Below are 22078 nucleotides of genomic sequence, written 5' to 3'. Positions count from 1 at the left end.
TGGTAAAATTTCCTTCTCTGCAAGCTGTGTGCCATTGCTAATTTTCAGTAGGGACTAACATACTTTTAAATTTGTTTCAAACTTCCTCTTATATTTGCAATATTCAGTTCTTCCTTGTCATTATCATGTCAAAATGTCTGGTTTATACTTTAAGTCTGCAGGAAATTTTTGTGACTATCAGTCCAACTGTAGACAATACACAGTAACTAGTTTTGTTAGTTATTAAAATTGTTTCTTTATTCAACTTTTAAAATTTTTAATGTGTAATTTTGTCTATTGTCTTTTATCTCGTGCCATGTTTACAATTTGAAATTTGATTTTAGGCATTAATCATGGTTTTAAAAATGGAATTATCTTGCATTATCTGCCTACAAAATTTTAAAAAATATCTTTTTTAAGAAGATGGTGCTGTGATCATGAAAATTGACGTAATTCGTAACTCTTAAAAAAAATTAGTATTGATAGTTTCTTCAACAGTTGTTTTTGTTGTGCAAGTCTGAATTTTCATTCTGTGTGATTTTCTAAGTTATCATTAGAACAAAATAACTAAAAGGGATTTTAGAGAGGTTTTCAAAATTTTTTATATGTATTGGACACTGATAGCATAGATTTTCACTATTCAAATTTTCAATCAGACGTTTGGGTATTGGGTATAAAAATATGTGCTTGATGACATCACTAATCGTAAAATATGCTTGTATCACGTAAGACCCTTCGAGGTTAGTTTTTGTGGAATTGCAGGAACCACAGATGTCTGATTGAAAATTGGAATGGTGCAAATTGATGCTATCACTGTCCTCAATAAAAAAATTTTGAAAACCTTTTTACAATCTCTTTAAGTTATAATTAAAGGGGGAGTGTGCACCAGAAGTAATTCTTGTTTTATAAAACTGATTTTCAAAATTTTAACAATATTCAGTTTTAAATGATTATATAAATATTTCAAACGGTACAAAGTACAATGGTGCAGACTGCCAGTTTGAGAATATCTTCAAAAGGAATGTTAATGGTTACAAGCCTGCCTTTTGATTATTATTAAAGAAATATTTGTAGTATTTGTTTTCTGTATAGTATATATTTTATTAATTCAGAGGTGCATAATTTTCTTTTATCAAGCTCACTCTTTGTATTTTAACTTTTAGGATCTATTTTATATTTGTCAAATTCCCACCTCATCCTTTCATCTTCTTCACAATGTCGAGCTGTTGCAACCTTAAGCTACCTGGACTTCAATAGCAGTTTATTTTGAATCAATAAATCCAGTGATATGATTGGATCGTAGGTCAGCCATTGACAAAAACACTAAACATTATAGCTTGGTATTGACAGACTCTTTGTATTTGCTATGGTACTATCTAATCAAATAACTTCAGTGATACAAGAAAGTTAAGTTGGCTATTGGAGTCAAGGTATATGCCAAGGTTGTAGTAGCTTGACATTGTAAGGATGTCCTTTCATATGATTGGTTCATATTTCTTCAGTAGGTGACACTATATAAGTATTTTATGGTGACACAATCTCAAAAGCTACTATTGGTAAACAAGGACCATTGCAATAGTGATTTAGTTTAGTGACATCTGATTTTAAGGTCCACTGATTTAGGTAAAGAATCTCGGAACATTCATTTGCTAGAACTGTGTACTGTTTCAGAATTAGTTGATATCTGATTTTGGCGTTGCTTTTTACTCATATTTTGAGGCAATTTTCTGTGTGTACCAAGTTAACAATCTGAGAATTCATGGTAAGAAATCATATTGAAATATGGTATTTCTGAAGAGATATGAACCAACAGCAATGTATAAAGCATACTTTCATTTCATATTCTATATTTTACACTTGAAATAAAATTTGTTATTGTTACTGAAGGCTTATTTTAAATAATGTTGTACATATTTTGTATATTAATATATTATATATATATCAGAACTAACTGGTTGTTTTTTTTTTATTGAATTTATTCCTTGCAAGACTAATCTTATGAATCCCAACATGCAGAATTAATGTTATATTGTTTTATTTCCTGAGAAGAATGTTCTGCAGCATGAAACCTATGAAATCTCCCGTACCGACAACTTATGCATATTGCATATCGTGTCTGAAATTTTCCATTAATCTGCTATTATTGCATATTGTTAATCTCCCTTAGAATTTGAATAGAATTGGAAATGAGTTTTACGTTTTTTGTACCCAATATGGCTTTTGAAGTAAATGTAGTTAATGTCATACAGTATGCAATGAGGGAAATTTTGGAGTCTCACTGAGTTAACACAGTCCCTTGATACAAGACATGGATTCAGAAAATATTATATATCATCAGGGTAGCCTGATAACTGTGGTCATACCCAATTCTTCAGACATGATATATGGTGTAAAATTTCCACTGTAGGAAGATACAGACTCTGTCAGAGTTGTTGGGCAAAGACAATGGTAATAACTAAAAAATAAGATTACAGTTTATTTCAGAAATTGCATTTCTCTTGTGAACTTCAAGATGCGTTCCATCAACCACTTCCCATAGTGATGAGCTTATAGAAGTACTAGCTGGTACCAGTTTTCAGAAGAAACTAGTATCATCATCTTTCTGGAGGTAATTCCATTAAGAACCATTACATTGATCTTTCATTTATCATGTAACGGAACTGAAATAATGAAATCACATACATAACAATATTTCAATAAAAATTTTTATATGGATCAAAATGTTTAATAGAGTAGCCTACTGGACTTAAAAATTCTACAACCTGAAAAAAGGTCGAAGAGCTCAAATCAAACATCCATTTACAGAGTTGGAAGATCAAAGGTTCCGAGAATCTCTAGCCCTACCCAAAGTAGAAAGCAGTTCCAAATCTCAGCTATTCCAATCAATAATATTGATTGCAAAATTACCAATTCAACATATGTTCTCACAATTCAACCCATTGTTTTGTGGACATATACAAATTACAGTGGTCTAAGGAAACTCCAACCCTACCTTTTGTATTATTTTTCACCAGCTTAAACAAAATTTACATATCAGAAGAGTAAAATTATTAGGATCAAGTGCAATGTTACTCTGTTTAGCCCGTTTTATCAACAATCTGATAGATCATGATTTCAGTCATCTATGGCACATTTTAGACTTAAAAAAATTTGGGCCCTTTCTCACAGAAACCCATGGAAAATTATTCTTAGTATTTCTTTTTCTGATTGGTCAGTTCTAGAAATTTATTTTAAATCTTGTTTCGCAAACCAATCAGATGATTGTGTTATATCTAATTTAATTCAAGAATAAGGACCAAGATGATTACTTTTTAAGAAGCAGGGAAACTCAAATAAAACACTGTATTTAGATGATTTGAGTATCATAATTTAATGATCTAATAGGAATATAACATGATAAAAATGAAAAATTCTTTCTTATAAATAATTGAACACCATGATCCCACGAATATCAGAATAAAAAGCGAGTTCATTTTCTACACAAGTTTTTAAAAAGTTCACATGATTCCATTTTTTTCTGGTGAAGCGTCATCTTTCAAAATACTCTCATTTCGCGGAAGCGTTCAACTATCTGTTTCAGCGTTTTTCATCAGTACGGTGCTCCGCGCCCTCGAAGATCGGCTTCACGAGCAGGAGGTGCTCCATAACTATACGCAGAAAAAAAAAATACAGCGTTCATTATTAACACATTTCAATATATTAGAAAAAGCTACAAATGATGAAAGTCTTCCTTTTGTATCTCTGGACATTGAGGTTAAATATCAGACGACAAATCGTATAGCGTATAAAATGAAGCGAATATCAAACAAACACCATACTGATGAAGCGACAGCGGTCGCGCATCTCATATCAATGAAGCGTGGTAATAATATACATTCAGTTATCAAACAAATTGTTACACAAGAGACATATTTTTTACGACTTACCCTCTTCTGTCATAATAGGGATCATAATATGGATCTCTGAAATCAAGATAGTCCACAATTATCACCGATTATTTTATCAATAACCTAACAACATTTAAACAAATATACTTATTCAGGCATATTGCACCTAATAAATACTATAACCTTTGACCATGTAGCTTCTTTAAAGGAAGTGTAAGGTTGCTTTTTCTAAAACTTTTATGTTTATATAGGGACAATAAAATCGATTAGTACACTAACCTTGGTGGTGGTGCTACTGCAGCTGCTCTTCTCGAAGCATAATATTCTGGTAATGGTCTTACATAGGGATCTCTTTCTCTGTACAAGTCTCTTGGGGGAGGGAGTGGTCGTCTGTCGTATGGATCACCATAGGGTCTGTATCTCTCTGGGGGTGGGGGTGGACGATAATAAGGGTCTCTGTAATAAGGGTCATACATATCTTCTCTATATGAATCTCTGTACTCCGGTTGTCTTGGCCTTGGTCTGGATCTAAAAATACAATTTCTTTCACTCAAATATTTCTTAATAGCTGATCTTATTCTGCCATTGATGTTAAGATTCACAATCTACATAATTTGACCTCAAGTATGGTCAAAATTTAATCCACTTTAATTTTTGGTCCGGACTTTTCTGCCTTATCCTAACAGCCATGTTGAGTAATATTCATGTCCAAGAGACACAGACGCAAACAAATTTACATCGGGTACTAATTATTATTATGCAGAATTTAATTTTTATGAAGGGCTATTCACTATTTCAATATTTGCTCTAGTTTCAAAATGTAATTTCATGAATTATAATCAATACTTACGATCCCTTGGGACAATCTTTAGACCTGAAAAACAAAAATCAATTTATTAGTATAATCCATAAGTAGTCTTACCTTTTTATGATTTACATAAAAGAATTGCTTGATCCATAACATGTAGATATTGGTCAAAATGTCAAAGATCCAATCACAATTCAAAGCTCTGAACAAAGTTAATTCGTTAATTAAAGCGAATAACAAATCTAATCTGGTGCTTAACTAAATACTTATGCTTCTCCTACAATTCAACCTACCAATGACCTTCTCTACCACATCTAAAACACTCTCCTTTACCACCCATACCAGGCTTGGGCCGCACTCTACTTTTAGATACCTCCACACGTAACTTGGAACCACAGAAAAGAAAACCATTTAAATTTTCTACTGCACTATGGGCCTCTTCTTCAGTTGCATAGTGCTGAAATTAAAAATATAGAATATAACCTTTTTATACTGTATCACTTTTCAGGATTTGAATCAAACTGATGGTTCTTCTGCTATTAAACCAACAATACAATGCAGTGCAAGTTTAAATTTTTTCAGTACCATTATGCAGTTGAAGTAAATTTTAAGATAAATAGACCTATTATATTCCATCAACATTTATATATGTCAATACCAATTATTAAGTTTAAGCATAATATTGAACTACTCACAACAAACCCATAATCTTTGACCACATCACATTCTACAACTTGTCCTTCCTTCTCAAACAGAGCTGTTAAATCACCCTTTCTCACTGTTTCAGGCAGGTTTCCAACAAATAACTTAGTCACCGACATCTTAATATCTCTGCAGACAAAATAAAAATAAATAACATTGTTGTATTTCTTGTGGAATTTTTACTTTGATGTATTCTAATGGACTGCTAAAATTCAAACATAAGTATTATTAACGGTATCTCATTCGGAGGATCTTAGGCTTTTGGCTTAAGACTTCTCTCTCAACATGTCATCTCATCGACTTAAAAAGTTGGCTAACACGTCTATCACTTTATTCGGGTTCATAGAAATATAGGGTTCAGTGATTTTAAATTTGAAATACACACTTTTCATCAACCCAAAGGCAATCCAAGACTCTCTAAGTATTTTTTAATTGATATTTCAATGCATATCATTGCCAAAATTCATTCAGTAAAAATGGTAGTAAGAGGGTAACATTAATATTAGCTTAGAAAATGCTTCCTGATGACAGTGATGTTGACCTGATCTGTTTCAGACTGTTAGTGTTATAATCGGTAATCTCCTGGACAGTCATTCTGTTCTTGTCTGGGCACTTCTGCAAGTTCTCAATTTGGTTACAGTCAGCCGGGGAGAAATGCGATTTATTATATCAAATAATACAGCCAATTGACAAAGCTCCCAATACATGCAAAAAAATTGCAAAAAAATAGCAAAAAGATTTGAGCAGATTAAGTACAGATAGAATCTCGAGAGCAATAGACTTTCTATTACAGAAGAAATCTGTTTAACTGGATTCAAAACCAATGTTCCTTCTGAGGAAATACTTGAACGAAATATTCATGCATTTTGTTGTTATTTAACAGTCTACTAAAAATCTATTTATCTTAATAAATACCATAAAAGTTGAAAAAATACAAAGAAATGACTTCATCTTACCATGTAAGTTGTCTTGATTATCCAGTTAACGTAATGAATATAATTTTTAATAGTATCGATCAGTCTGGCTAATCGAATCAAAAAGACTGTAAGTGACACCTACTAGCGACAAATAGAATAAGGGGAGCTACTACATTTCAGACAACTGTTAAATGCTGTAAACTTTTTGTCAAGCAATAACAAAATCCTTAAATGGGGAACTTATGTCGCTAGGTCAAGAGTTAGATGATAGGTGAATGTTTAGACATAAAAACCCAAATATAAGAGACAACCATTTTACAGTGGTCTACAAAGACTAGCAGCGTATGTTTGGCCAAACCTTTTGGTGTTGACCTCTATGATTATTAGCAGGCCTACACATTTATAACTGAGTAGACTGGAATAAAAAGCAAAGTCAGCAAAAACTGACTGAGATTAGAACCAACAACCACCATTTGTTTAAAACGGAAAGCACTAACTCAAGGCAGTGTTACTCATCATTACAAGTGAAGTGACAAGAAAATTCAAAACATGATATATGGGTGTTTTATGTTTTATTTCTTCAATATTTTTTATAACAAACAATAACAAAATGAATGATAGAATAAAATGAATTTGAACAGCTGAACTTACAAATCATTAACAAAAACTAACTATAACAATGAGTCACACAGAGTCAAACTCGATCAGGAGGTTTTATCATCTGCAGAATGATCTCCTTCTTCTTTCTTTTCTGTTGTCTCTGAGTCACTATCTGAATCTGAGCTTGAGTCTGAGTCAGAGTCCGAGCTAGAGCTTGAGTCGGAATCTGAATCAGAGTCTGAATCAGAATCATCTTTGTCTGATTCCACAGACTCAGTTTTCTCCTTTTCATCATCTACGTTACTTTCATTAGCAGTTTCTATGTCGCTCTCCGGAGCACTTTCCAATGTCTTTTCACTTTCATTTTCTGCACTTTCTGACTCAGAAGTCTGATCTGAATCCAGACTTGATCGAGTCAAATCGTCATTTCCATGACTTGCTTCAACAGTTCTTGCAACATTCTCTAACACCATGTGATCTTTTCTAGATTCAGATTCTCGTTTCAATTGATCTTGTAAAATATGTTCTGGCATTCTCTCTAATCTGGTCTGAAAAAATAACAGAATTCAAAATCAGCAAAAAAAAATTTTCAAAGGCTGTGCACCTTATTTATGGAAGAGACAACCAAACATTTCAAGGTTTTAGAATCAATCTTTAAATATTTAATTCAAGTAATGACAGTTATTGGAGGGACCAAAACATTATTTTGTTTCCATTACAACAAATTATTGTTCCTGCCTGATAAATACTAATAAAAATATAATGACATACTTTAGTAATTTTCATAGCTACTCCTTCTGGTAAATTTCTCTGTAAATATTCTAGGAAAGTTTCAGCTGTTGATTCAGTCAGGTGTTTCAACTGAAAAGATTTTAAGTAACCATGGTTGAATATTTCAGTGAATTCAAAATGTACAGAAATGGCATAGTAACAAAGGGTTAGGTGATAAAGACAGAGCCAACACTAAGCAAAATCTTTATAGTTTGTGTCCAAACTTTCGAAATTTTCTGATTAATTAGGCTGCATATAGACTTAAATGACTAAATATGACTTATGCACTAAGTTCATAACTTTAATTCTGTGTCAGTGCCTCCTATTGAACCAATCATTGTTGATATCTGACAAGCACTTCTAGGAACATATGTCTGACAACATTACAGTAGCCTTTTAGATAACTGACAATCACATTGACGATACAGATGTCTGACAATCACTTAGAAGCGTCAGACATCTGACTATCATGGAAGTATCATATCTGACAGACTCAATAACAATTCTAACACTTCTGATATGGATATCTGACAAACTCTTCTGTCTGACCAACCACACCCACTTCTGGTCTGAATGTATCACAAACACCTTGATAAATTGCCAAATATTTTCAAACAATGTAAGGAAGGCCTACCTCTATCATTTTATAATGGGTTCGAGCTTCATACAGAACTTTGTGTTTCTTAAAAACATGAACTGATTTTAAAACAGCATAGCGGGTTATGTCCCTTTTAGGTGTATATCTGAAAGATATGGGGTAAACAATGTTAGAAATTGCTTTTTTATGTGCACAGTCCTTGTACTATTTATTGTCCAATCTAAATGATTAGACCCTTTGTCAGGTCAGTACATCCAATATGCATCACTAACAGGAAAAAATTGGATCAACCTCATTAATTGTAATTAAGTGATGGTAATTATGTCAGTTTTAAGCCAAAACTTGTCTTTAAGGTTAAATCATCCTGCTGAGAAATTTCTTAAGAAAAAAGAAAAGAAAAGAAACAAACAATTATACATCTTACAACTTAAGTTCACAATTAAGGATCCTTTCTACCAGCAGGTCCTTGGCCAAACCCTTGGCATTGATCATTCCCTGATTATCCGTACCCATTTACAGTCACAGACTTGCAAGATTGGAACCCAGTCCCTATTTGCTCAACATAATCAATCAAAATGTTCTGGAATAAAACTCACATCTTAGAAATTTCAATGTCTAATTCTTTGGCAACCATCTCTGTGAATTTCTGATAACTTCTTATAACTCCAGTATCATGACATTTTAATTCCAGTAAAATACTCTTATATAAAATATCTAATTGGTCTGGATTTTGTATTTCCTGGAATAAAATAAGTTATCAATTTAAATCAACTAATTACCTTTTACGAAGACATGAAGAGAAATCGTTTTTTTCCAGAAGATCCAGTGTGATAAAGAAAACACAGCCCTAGATATTTTCCTTTCTTACAAGCATGTCATAGCTATGCCTTAAGCATTCCAAAAGTGTCCTAAAAGAAATGGCTTCATTCAATGAAATACAGACCTTTTACATGAATGATGATTGAAATAAAATTGCAATTTATGTTCTACAAGGTTATGGTATAGGCACAAAAAACAGTCCTTGTCACTGATTTTCGTCCCTGAATCAAATCTTGAGTAAAATTTCACATGTGTCTGGGCATCCATAACAAGACAGGATTTATAATATCAAACCAGTTTGAAATTTGTCACTGATTGTTTTATCGCCTGCAAGACAGAGTGTCATCATCCGATCAGATTCAGATTCAGTTTACTTTCAATTGCATGATCCCCACATGATTATCGACATAATGGAAAACAATCGACTGGAGATTTTTGTATCTTTGTGTGCCAGCACTATTAGCAAACATGTGTGCATTGTGCTGAACTAAAGAATTTTCTGTAATTAAATAATTTGTCTTACATAATCATTTGTATTCTTGGTTAATGATTGTGCTCTATATCTGTTAACTGTAGTACTAAAGTTACTGAAATGAAAGAAAGATATGAAGATGAGAACTTTTCTTCATGAACAACTACTAAAAGGAAACAAAAATAACTATAGATAAACTCAAGTCTTACGCAAAGAGCTACTGGATGTCAATCGTGTTGAAAGTTCATTACTTTGACTATGACAACTTAACAGGCAATCAAATCGCTGATGGCCTTCAGGAAAATGGCATAAACAAAACTTGGGTGTTGACATTGATGGACTTTAATATGAATATGTTGTTCTGTGCTTGAAGTGCATATTTGATCAATTTCAACGCACATTAATCTTGTCTAAACAATGTAATCAAGAAACAATTTTGGCTAGAAAGAAGAAAACGAGAATAGGAGTACTTGCTTTGCAGAAGAATAAACTGGAGAGAATAACAATCTTGAGTTCAAACATTTAGCACATTGTACCAATGACTGACTATTTACAATCTGAAAGGGAAATTCAAAAATTAGGAATACAGTGCCAATTTTTTTTTTTTTTTTTTTTTTTTTTTTACTTGCTCCTTAGGCCTAGTCTCCTTGTGACCTTGTTTCAGCCTAACCCTAATAAAATATTTGCAATTTGTTAACCATGCTTTTGAAAAGTAATCAATTAGTTTATTATCGATAACGGATGGCATTTGCATTACTTTTAATATTAAATTACCTTTCTCAAGCCGATTTGCCGGAGAGTAAGAGAAAAACTAAAAATTTTGGAAGCCATGATGTTCCTATTGAGTTCCTGCGGGACTACTACGGCTCAGATTATTTGGTTTTAAAAAAATGACAATAATTTGCTTTATTGTTTATATTACCTTTAGTAATAAGAATCTTCTGATTTCATAAAAAAAAATTATCTGACAGATTAATTTTTTTTTAATATTTCATGCGCGAATGTATTAATGAATGTATTTCGTTTCGATTGTCAAGTTGTATATTTTCATGATTCATTTCTTTCGACTGGAAAGTTGAGACTTCATTTTTGTTCCGCAGTTTACGTTACTAGGTAACGAGATTACAGCGTCAAAATGGTTGGTAAATATTGATATTTTTTCTTCTGCATTTACTGAAACGTGACATTCTGCTAATAATTGATGACCCAAATATTTCTATTGTCTGCGTACTTGGAAGTAATATTGCATTCGACCTAGTTGAAAATGGTAATATATGGCTTGTTAACTGTCATTTTTATTTGAATGAGATTTTTTTTTTGGTATATTTGGCCTACTTACTTATATTAAATATTAGGCTATTAGGCTATCCCTAGAAAATCTGTGACTGTAAGCTGCTGTCTGAACGAAAATGTGTTGCTCTCCTACCATGATGGCTACGTTACTGGATCACATTTTCCAAACCTTAGCCTACATTTCTTGAAATTGTAGGCCTGTTTGAATTGATCTGATTTAGACCTAGGCCTATTTGACTCATTGAGTCTGTGATTTGAGAAAATATAAATTCGTTCCGAGTACGTTTATGGTTTGTCAGAGAGTAGCCTAGTTGGAAGGTGTTTTAGAATTTGTTAATCTTGTTGGCATATTCACCAAAACTGATGTGCTGCTACACTTCAGTCTAGTAGTAGTAGGTTTATTATTGGAGTGAATGATTTATAAATGATGTGTTGTAACTATCTTTTTATCATTTTAGTCTAAAGGAACCACAATTAAAGAAGCCCTTGCTAAATGGGTAAGTTTTGTGTACAACATAGTATGATTATCTCAAGATCTTGATTTTATTTTTTAAATTGTAAACAACCATTAATAACTTTTGTATTTTAATCCAATTTTAAGTTTTATAACACACTAATCAGATTATAGGCAGAAGAGTTTTGATGTTGTTTTTTTATAGGAAGAGAAAAATGGAGCTAAAGCTTCAGAATCAAAAGAAGTCAAATTATTTGGTCAGATTCCACCTGTTGAAAAAATGGACGCATCCCTATCTACTTTAGCACAGTGCGAGTAAGTAGACTATATTTATTTATTATTTATTTAAAGTAAATATACATCTCAAACTTCTACTTTGAAACCAAGATAAAATATAGAAAACTTGGATATAACTCTGAAAATCCAGAATTGACAGGTTGTGACATCTTGAAAACTATGTATTTTTTCCTTTTTTGAATGCTGAATGCAGGAATTTTGTTAATGAGTCTTTATGTTTTGTAGGGTGTTGTCTTTATCTACCAATTCCATAGAAAAAATTGCCAATTTAAATGGCTTGAGTAAGTATTAGACTTGTTTTTTAAAATTTAATTTTGAATGAATTTAATTAATTTCTTAGAAAATTCTGTTTTAATATTTCTTTATGGCTCTACAATTGATGTATTGAGCACTAACAATGGGAATATTTTGTTATTTTCATTAATTTTTTATATTTTGTTAATATTCACTAGGAATTGTTTTTGTTTGATTTTATATTGAAATTGTCATTATCATAGTTTACATTAACATAATTATCTAAAAATAAGGATCGAGTCAAACCTAAATATTTGTGGGCTAAAAACGACATGTATGTATTATTCTTATTCTTATTTGCAGAACATTTACGAGTTTTGTCCCTTGGCAGAAATAACATCAAAAGTTTAACAGGTTTGGTAAGTTATTTTTTAAGATATAAATAAAACTGTTGGTCTAACACGTGAAAATGCAGGAATGTTGAATGTTGTTATAATTTAGTAATGTCACAATTAGGTATTGTTAAAAGTCAATAAAAGTGACCATTGCACATTGTAATTAATCAGTGATGTCGCAATTGAATATTATAATAATTCAGTGATGTCACAATAAAATATTGTAATAATTCAGTGATGTCACAATAAAATATTGTAATAATTCAGTGATGTCACAATAAAATATTGTAATAATTCAGTGATGTCGTAATTGAATGTTGTAATAATTCAAAGATGTCACATTAGAATATTGTAATAATTCAGTGATGTCACAATAAAATATTGTAATAATTCAGTGATGTCACAATAAAATATTGTAATAATTCAGTGATGTCGTAATTGAATATTGTAATAATTCAGTGATGTCGTAATTGAATGTTGTAATAATTCAGTGATGTCACATTAGAATATTGTAATAATTCAGTGATGTCGTAATTGAATATTGTAATAATTCAGTGATGTCACATTAAAATATTGTAATAATTCAGTGATGTCCCAATAGAATATTGTAATAATTCAGTGATGTCACAATAAAATATTGTAATAATTCAGTGATGTCCCAATAGAATATTGTAATAATTCAGTGATGTCCCAATAGAATATTGTAATAATTCAGTGATGTCCCAATAGAATATTGTTATAATTCAGTGATGTCCCAATAGAATATTGTAATAATTCAGTGATGTCCCAATAGAATATTGTAATAATTCAGTGATGTCCCAATAGAATATTGTAATAATTCAGTGATGTCCCAATAGAATATTGTTATAATTCAGTGATGTCCCAATAGAATATTTATATATTGTATATTATGTTACACATTATGTTATTTTCAGGAAGCAGTAGGTGATACATTAGAAGAATTATGGATTTCTTACAACTTGATAGAAAAATTAAAGGGCATTAATGTATTAAAGAAAATTAAGGTAGGTTTCAACTGATATGTTTTTTTTATCATTATATAATAATTAGATACAAAAACCTGATTAAATTTTATTGTTATTAATTGTTTTAAAGTGTGACTTTGTTAAAAATTGATTAAAATTAAACCAAACTTTCGTTTTGTTTTTTTTTTTATTAACTATTATTTTTTATATAGTCACTTCAGTAAAAGTCTAACGACAGCCCTCTTGAGCTTTTGTCAGTTTGATGACACCGCCGCCCAATCAAATTTCTTGTCATTGTAATGCAGACAAAAGGTGCATTCAGTGTCAAATGCTTCTCGGAATGCACCATTTGTTCGCGACACAAAATCCCAGCGTTGGAAAGGGCAAAAATTTGATGAATGTTCAAGAGGGCCGTTGTTAGACCCTAACTGAAGTGGCAAAATTAAAATTAATAGCTAATAAATAACTGGACGAAAGTTTGTTCTAATTTTAATTAAACTGATTAATAATCACAAGAGCTAGAAATCTCCAGCAAACATCTTACTCTAAGAATCCAGATAGACAAAATATTTATTTCATTTCTATTTCAGATTTTATACATGTCTAACAATGCTGTGAAAGATTGGGGAGAGTTCCAGAAATTAGTAAGTTTTTTTTTCCAAATTTCAGCTCATATGTCAAATGGTGAAGGGTTTTTCCTAGGCATCGTTTAAGCTTGTCTCCTGAGCATCTAAAACCAACTTACACTCTTTGTTGATATGTGAACAGGCAAACCCGGTTTTTACTACCCAAATCTCTTTATAGGACTGCCCATTTGGCTATGGACATGCGCAGAACAAAAATCAAAGAAGATAAAACAAGAAATATTTACATATTAGAATGAATGTTCAAGTTAAAAGAAAACCACTCATTACTGTGTTTTAAAAAAGTAGTTCCTTCTCCTGCATCAAAACTTTATCAAATTCTAGCCCACAAACTTCAATTTTTTTTTTTATCATCTTTTTATTATAATTCTAGGCAGATTTACCCTGTTTAATTGATTTATTGTTTGTTGGTAAGTAGAATTCAACTACAGAATAAGTGTAATTGTTACTGTGTTATAAAACAATTAAAATGTCTTTTACTCAGCAGTAATGACTTTCTAATGTATTTTGAGGAGTGAAATCAAAAAAAAAAATAAGATAATGCACATTGTTTACAGTCGCTAGAAAAAAAATAATGGCATTTTCTAATCTATTTCTAAATATCGGCGAAATTTCAAAATGTTCAAAGGTTGTATTATTTTATACAGTATTTAATATCGTTTTAAAGGTAATCCATTGGAAGAGAAACATTCAGCCGATGGAGACTGGAGAGATCTGGCAGCAAAAAAACTTCCCAAATTGAAGAAATTAGATGGTAAGTAACCATTGTAAATCCTTGTTCATGAAGTTTTCCCACTTGCTTTTATTAATACAGGGACTGCATGGTTCAGTGATTTTGGTTACTTACTAGTTTACCTTAAGGTCCAGGGTTCATAGGCCAAGATATATCTTCAGATGCAGTTCAGAGGGGATGACATGAAAAATGTGTCAAGCTTTTGGAATAGGTAATAGATCAAGTCCCTGCTTCAGACTTTGCAGTTTGCACGTTAAAGATCCCTTGACAAGTGGAAAGAAATATAAGTAGGCAAATGATGCTGCTCTGGCAAAATTTCCTGCAAGGCACACTGCATAGCAATGCTAGTATTGCCAGTCTTCATTAGCAAAATAAGGTGTAGAAAAGTAAGATATAAAACACCATTTCATTTTTTATAAATCAATCCTTTGTCAGAATTTGTGATATATCAAAAAAGGAAAAACTCTTGCCGTGAAAAATTAAAAAAAAAATCAATACATGTATTTGAGATTTTGGTTGCCTATACCAATATTAAAAAAATATATCTGAAGTCACTTATATACTGTCTCGGAAGCTAACTGAAGCTTAAAATTGTATTTTCAGGTGTTCCAGTTATTAGAGAAGAAGAAGAGAATGAAGATTAAATATCTGATCATTTTCAATATTTCATATTTAATATTTCATTTTCATTGGCAATTTTTTAAGATTTCATTTTCGCTTTTCACTTGAATATTCTTGGAATGAAGGGCTTCACAGGCAGTCAACCAAATATAACATATAGAGTCATATGGTTAAAACTGAAAGAAAGGCCAATATCGGTTTTAATTGTGATATATTGTATAAGAGGCACTTTCTTTTTCAAAATGCCTTTATCCAAATTCTATTTTAGACCTAATTTATTATGAATTATGAAATCTGTGTCTGAGGGAAAGTTTTACAAAAAAAAACTTAATTCAATGAATTGGCAAGATATGAAGTGATTTGGACTGAATACTGACAAAATTTTGAAGCATGTTTCAGTGTTTGTTTTGTTTTGTTTTACTATGTAAATAGATCTGATAATTTAATACATTTTACATCAAAAATAAACTTTTGTCTCTGTTATATGCAAATTAAAGATCTTCAATACTATTGATCTGAAAAAATTCCCCCCATTGCATACATCATGGCATTGTCAGTCTGTTAGTCCAATCAGATGCATAAAAGGCTTAAATTTTCATTCCTTTTTTCTTCCATCCATCAAGTAATGTCTAAAGATAAAAACATTTTTTGAAAAATACATTACACCAATAATCAAGTAGTGACGAACAAAAGGGATTATGATCACACACTTTGTTTTATTTGAATTGACAAAGGACCACAGTACATGAATAAATAATAAACATTAGATAATTATTTACACCCACAGATATACATTGATATAATTTATACTTGGTAGCTCGTCCTTTGTTTCAAATTGTGAACTGAACTTATACGAATCAGTTATAGTTTCATTTTGTAGAGCTATAGTCTATGCAATTGCTTTATCCACTGAGCTCAATTTCAACTATTTGTGTTCCTTTTCAAAATTTGTCTACATCCCTTGCATGAAAGGTTAGAGTCGAATGTTGTCACTTCCAGGCCACAATTGGTCGACGTAGATCATAAATGGTCTGTGAAAATGTTAAATATGGCCTAGAGGTGACGAAAGCCTAAACAAATGCACTTTTGTTAAATTGTAATAGAGCATGACTTTGGATTCAATTCCGAACAGTCTTACGCACAGTTAAAATTGAACTCCAGCAGGTCTTTGATAGCACCTGTTGATTTTCATTCTCTTCCTCTAACTGACTGTACTTGTCTTATGTGTGTATGAATCAAATGAAAAATAAGCTACATTTTGAGCTATAAGTCAAATCCTATAAAGATTAACACTTTCGATCATGTGATTTTTATTAATTTCACATAATTGTTCGAAAAAAATATTTAAAGAATAGTAATGATGCATTGATAATGGGCACAATAAAATCATAAATACAGTTTTTAGATTCATTATAATAAAGCAACATTCCTACTAATCGGTAGAAGTAATTTCCCATATAAATGCACATCGTGTCATGGTTTTGGTGTGAATGTTCTCTTATCAATGGACAATTGTTCTAGTACAAAAGCTGGATGATGATAAACGATTCTGCCTCGACTATTAAAAACCCATCATTATCCTTGAACACAAAACAACACCACCAGTATGCTAAATGTCAACATTAAATACTGCCATTAGGAAACTCATAGTTAAATACTCTTGACACAGTGCCTGGATATTAGCAGTTAGTGATATTTTCAGGTTTCAACACGAAACCTTCTAACGGCGATTTAACTCTTCTGTCTGATTCCATTCCATACTCAAATGGAAATCGGCTAAAAATCCTTAAATGCCTTAGTTTTTTTGGATTTTCATTGCATGTGAGCAACAAGAACAGTGATAACCAGTCTCGACTCGATAAAAGTATAGACAAAGATTGGGGCAAGGCAAATAATAGCCTTCTTTAATTACTTCGAGTTCCACATACACAAAATTTAAGTGAACAATAATTTGTAAGCAAAACCTGAATTCACCACCGAATACACAGTATGATGATTCCCATATGATGCTAAACAGTTATATAACTCCAAATTCCATGATAACACAAAACATAATACACATGAAAATCAAAATTCCGCGATTATTACAGTCCGTTTAACGAAACACATTGTAAGGAACTCCGTCAATATAAGTAGGGACGTTAAATAACCCCTGTCTAACCTTTGCAAAATATATTGTACGAAGGCGAATTTGTCTTAATCTTTCATCAGATATCTGTAATATTTTTCTTGAATACCCACGTTCAATATGGAAGACCATTTGATCCATTATTGATATGATTCAAGACACAAGTTCACAAAGAGCACAATTCCATTTGTCTGACACATTCATCCATCCACCAATACGATGTGTTTTAAAGCACATGTTCCAGAGACACACCACCATTATAAATTCCAGAACACAATCACCGCCCTTCAACACTGCTCTGTCTTCTGACATAATACGGTGTTCTCTGAGGCTCTCCTGCTGATACTATCAATAGAAATCAAATTTGTTTTAACATTTGATTTTGTATACCTACTACCTACTATTCGAATTTAATATAGATACTTTTGGCCTTATGCAGTCATTTTGAAAAATTATAGCGCTACAACTGAAATTATGTTCCTTGAACCACCGAACCAAATATTTAGACGACTATATCCCCTATCAAGAGAAGCTTTTCGAGTGGTTTAAATAAGGTTGAACATAGCCTGCCTTTAAATCCAAACGAAACACAATACTTTTTTAAATTGAAATAAAAAAAACTAGTCTATTGGACTCATAATCAGTTGCGTTTCTACAGAGAGAAGAAAGGAATTTTTAACAATTGACACAGTGAAAGAATAGCCGGTGGCCCGTAGAAAATTTTGTGGCCCCCCTCAACAAGTATTTCCTAGAAACGGCACTGCTCATGATATAATTAACTTACATGCTAGTTGGACGAAATTCATTCCCCAAATGATACTCCATACCCATCCAACAATAACAATAAACGAGATCATTTGAAGAAGTGCTGCTAGTAGATTGAATGCCCAAGCTTTTACAGGTTTACCCATTCTGGTATCACAACCACATAATGCTGTCCATGAGGCGAAAAATGTTCCTGGAAATAGAAAATTACGATGAATTCAATTGGTGCATATAACAGATAGTGCATAATTGTGGTGAAGGGTAATATCCTATCACGATATTCATCTGAGGATATGATATTATTGATGCAGTTGCATCTTGATATACACATGGGATACAATGCGCATATCGGTATATGCCTATAACGTATCGTGATATACACATGTAAATATATTTCTTTATACATCTGGTACAAGGGAAAATCGATATACACATGGCGACGCGACATGCATCTCAATGTAAAGAGGACGGCAATATATCGATATAAACCGATTCATATGTTCAGATGTTGAACAACAGAAAAATGATTTCCTCTCCCAATTACACCTCTACCTTATTTTTCAAACATTGAAAAATATGATTTTTATACGTTTTTGCCCCAAAATATGTTTAGGTTTTTCTAGGGATAACCCTCGCAGGCGCTCCATGAGAGGCTTGAATTTAGCTTTGACAGTTGTCCCCCATTGAGTCAGCTCGCCCCCTATCTGTACCCCTTGTCTCGTTAGGCTGGCGCCGTCACAAGCTGACTTTGTGTATGAGGAATTATGATTTTAAAAAAATCCAATAATATGTTGTAAAAATATACCTTTTACAAATTGCGAAATTCTGATTAAATAATGAGTGAAATGGTTTGAATTGGAAAGATGAAAAGTCACCAATATCAAAGGGCAACAGCTTTGTTTTCACAACATGAATAAAAGAAATCATCACCAGGAAGCAAATAGCTCAAAGTAAGAAGCCATTAGTTGTGCAATAAAGGCAATGACCAAAGCTTTATTTGTAGAAACCCAGTGACGTTAATAATATGATGGCCTTGAACGTTTTTCTATCATAGCTAGATTTCGTTTCTTCGAATAACAATAAATGAGATGTTTTGATTTGTAGAACTGGAATTATAATCATATCCTTTAGTTCAAGGAGGATATGCTAAAATGATAATCTTTCGTAATCGAGGTTCACAGTCTAATTAAAATTAGACCAAGCTTTCGTTCCGTTTTAATTATCTTTATGTTTAATATAACCACTTCAGGTAGGGTCTAACGACGGCACTCTTAAACGTTCGTCAAATTAACATTTTGACGTAATTCGATGATGTCTGCTTTAACCAAATTTTAAATAAATATCAAATTTCACTCCAGCGCTAGCATTTTGTGACGCGGTGTTTATTAGGTCATAAGGTTAATTTGACGAACGTTTAAAAGGGCTGTCGTTAGACCCAACTAAGTGGCAATATTTGAAATAAAAGCTAATAGAAAAATACGAAACGAAAGTCTGGTCAATTTAATTAAACGGCGATGACTAGTGACATCAGGTGTTCCGGATGAGCAGAGAAAAACGATAGAGGTTCTCTTTACAGATACAATCCCTTTAAACTTTAATTAATCTGTTTTCGAGAACTCTCAAGACATGAACTCATCTATTTGCATTTCTATTTTCTTTCATATGTTTTCTTCCTTAATGACATTACCAGTGAATGACATATTGGTTAGAGAATGATCGTAAAACCAAAAAACAACTTGTTTAATGACACAATTTGTATGATAAATCATCCTCCTTATTTTATCGTTTTTTCATGATTAACCGCTTCTGTTGTTGATTGGCATTGTTAACCTCGCTACACTATGCCTGTTACATTCCTTGACAATTGGTTATGATGCCAATCTGGTTAAAATGCAGTTATTAACATCTCTTTTTCTAATACTTCAGAATTTCTAATCTCTACTGAAACCTAGAAAGTCGTACCATGAGGTCGTTATTGTGAAGGGTCCGCGTGGCTCATGATATGGAATTTTGTTCATTTGCGTTACGATGTCCAAAATGTCGCCTTGCCATGATAACATAATACGATATAGGAGGGGAATGTTAAAAATTCTTACTCATTCCTGCACATTGTTGTTGTATTTGGAAATGAAAAAACGGAAACTATTTGCAATTATAAAATGACCGAATTTGATCCCCGTATTATATGATCTTATTATGTCATTATTGTCACTATAATAATACGTAATATGACCAAAATGTTGTGTTACAAAAATAAACTGATAATTTGACTGCAGTTGGCAATTATTTTCATCTGCTCCAGCACATAGTTCTACGCACAAAATGTGTTTCAAAGTTTTTTTTTTATCATACATACATGTATTGATATTTCTGGAATTTAGTGCTTAAAAGGGATTACAAAGAGGTTTTCCAACTTCTATTTGTATTGGGGACAGTTATAGCATTCCAATTTCCAATCTGTTGTTCATGTAATTGCACTTAAAATGTGGACTTAGTTTTAGTGGAATTGCAAGAGTCACAGACGTCTGATTGAAAATTGGAATGGAGCAAATGGATGCTATCAGTGTTCCCTTTTATCCTTTTACAGGTACTGCATGCGACACCTGGCAACTTGATCAGACAACTCGCTTTCTGTACTTGGCCAGATCTGACCAGGTCGAGCCCCGAGTCAGTGCCAACTGGGCATCTTTTGGTACTGAAATGTTGACGATCTGGTGACATTTAGAAATAGAATATTATGTATAGTTTGAACGGCCTTACCTCTGGCAATCTAGCTGCCAGCCTATTGGCCGTAATTTTTTACAGAAAATGATTCGCAGTGTAAATGTTTTGTAAACTCATTTACATACATTTGATTTCTTTCTCCATCTGGAATATTCTTTATTCATTATAAAGAGTTAAGAAAAGTCTATTATTAGATGTTTTCTGTCTCAAAAGGGAAATCGGTAAACTGTTGTTTTGGAATCTTTTTTATAATGAAATTCCGAACGTTCATTGAGAGATAGTTCATTACGTACAAATAATGGTTTTTACATTACTTATGTCTGTACATGATTATTGCTTGATATTTTATGCCAACACTGCCTAAGTAAAAACTAGAAATATAATCGTTAATCGGCTCACTCATCCAGTTCCTGCACACAGCTGAAAAAAGAGAAATCTGGGTGTGAGATCCATCGTAGAGCACTCATTAAGAGCATTCAGATCAGTTTTGCAGCTATTCATAACCGAAAGTTGAGCATACTAACTACTAATTGTTGCGCATCACAACAACCCTTGAATATTTAAAATATTGCCAGAAGAATTGGCCCTCTTTTTAGCCTGCACACTACATGGCGTATTGTTAAAACAAACCCTTAGCCCAATCCGTTCGCCAACAAATTGACAAAATGTCTCTCATATTAGAATTACGTACCCCAAAACTCCGGCGGTCATTCAAATAGATCTACCTATCATCTGGAATTGCTAATCTGGAAGCATCCTGCTTGTACTAATCAGTGTAATCACGATTCGATGTGTGAACGATTTTGACTGAATTCTGTACAGTGTTTGTTCGTTTGGTGTACATGTATTTCATGGTTCCTTCACATGTCAGGGACTAATCTATATTGTAAAACATGGTGGCATCAAATCAATTAACCCGACACTGCTTAATTAGCACCCTAGCTTCGACTTAAACTTAATCCAACTTTGTCGATACAATTATCCATACAGACAGGTTTTAATTTCTCGGCTTAGTAGAAGTCAGCTAGTTGTTAATTGTTGTGTTTGCGATGGCCATAAAGATGCATAGTTGATTAAAACTTAAATTTATTATACATGAAATTCTTACAACAATGGCGGTCAGCCCGCCGACCTACTACAAAGTGAATGACGTCATGTGACCTCGTGCAAAGCAAGCAACCAGAAGCGTATATACTGTTTCGGCGTCACATACGTTCGAACCTAGACACAACATTAATGATATTTTGATCA

General features: G+C 32.4%; 3 protein-coding genes across 3 annotated transcripts; 1 reads left to right on the top strand and 2 right to left on the bottom strand.

The window, feature by feature from the left end:
• Nucleotides 1–4963: 4963 nt before the first annotated feature.
• Nucleotides 4964–5495, bottom strand: LOTGIDRAFT_129619 (hypothetical protein; the record flags this gene model as incomplete). The annotated part of the gene is made up of 2 exons (XM_009064923.1): nucleotides 4964–5131; nucleotides 5370–5495. The coding sequence occupies 2 exons, from the start codon at nucleotides 5493–5495 to the stop codon at nucleotides 4964–4966; spliced, it is 294 nt and encodes a 97-aa protein (XP_009063171.1).
• A 1916-nt stretch (nucleotides 5496–7411) lies between these two features.
• Nucleotides 7412–8998, bottom strand: LOTGIDRAFT_86941 (hypothetical protein; the record flags this gene model as incomplete). Its single annotated transcript, XM_009064922.1, has 4 exons — nucleotides 7412–7441; nucleotides 7665–7754; nucleotides 8299–8407; nucleotides 8859–8998. Coding segments are annotated over 4 exons (369 nt in total), but the record flags the coding sequence as incomplete, so codon positions are not given.
• A 1709-nt stretch (nucleotides 8999–10707) lies between these two features.
• LOTGIDRAFT_204565 (hypothetical protein) lies at nucleotides 10708–15698 on the top strand. Its single transcript, XM_009064921.1, has 10 exons — nucleotides 10708–10820; nucleotides 11305–11343; nucleotides 11506–11615; nucleotides 11823–11878; nucleotides 12195–12250; nucleotides 13162–13251; nucleotides 13803–13856; nucleotides 14230–14266; nucleotides 14524–14610; nucleotides 15193–15698. The coding sequence occupies exons 1-10, from the start codon at nucleotides 10818–10820 to the stop codon at nucleotides 15231–15233; spliced, it is 573 nt and encodes a 190-aa protein (XP_009063169.1). The 5' UTR covers nucleotides 10708–10817; the 3' UTR covers nucleotides 15234–15698.
• The last annotated feature ends 6380 nt before the right edge of the window (nucleotides 15699–22078 follow it).

The sequence above is a fragment of the Lottia gigantea genome (genome assembly GCF_000327385.1).
Source record: "Lottia gigantea unplaced genomic scaffold LOTGIsca_66, whole genome shotgun sequence".
In the NCBI taxonomy this organism is placed as follows: Eukaryota; Metazoa; Mollusca; class Gastropoda; family Lottiidae; genus Lottia; species Lottia gigantea.
The sequence above is the reverse complement of the archived record's forward strand: the minus strand, read 5'-3'. Positions and strand labels throughout refer to the sequence as shown.

What these genes read in the sequence shown, in the direction of transcription:
- LOTGIDRAFT_204565 (XM_009064921.1), top strand. An exon ending in GGGGAGAGTTCCAGAAATTA is followed by an intron (nt 13,857 to 14,229) that starts GTAAGTTTTTTT and finishes TTATAATTCTAG; the next exon opens with GCAGATTTACCCTGTTTAAT. An exon ending in CAAATTGAAGAAATTAGATG is followed by an intron (nt 14,611 to 15,192) that starts GTAAGTAACCAT and finishes TTGTATTTTCAG; the next exon opens with GTGTTCCAGTTATTAGAGAA.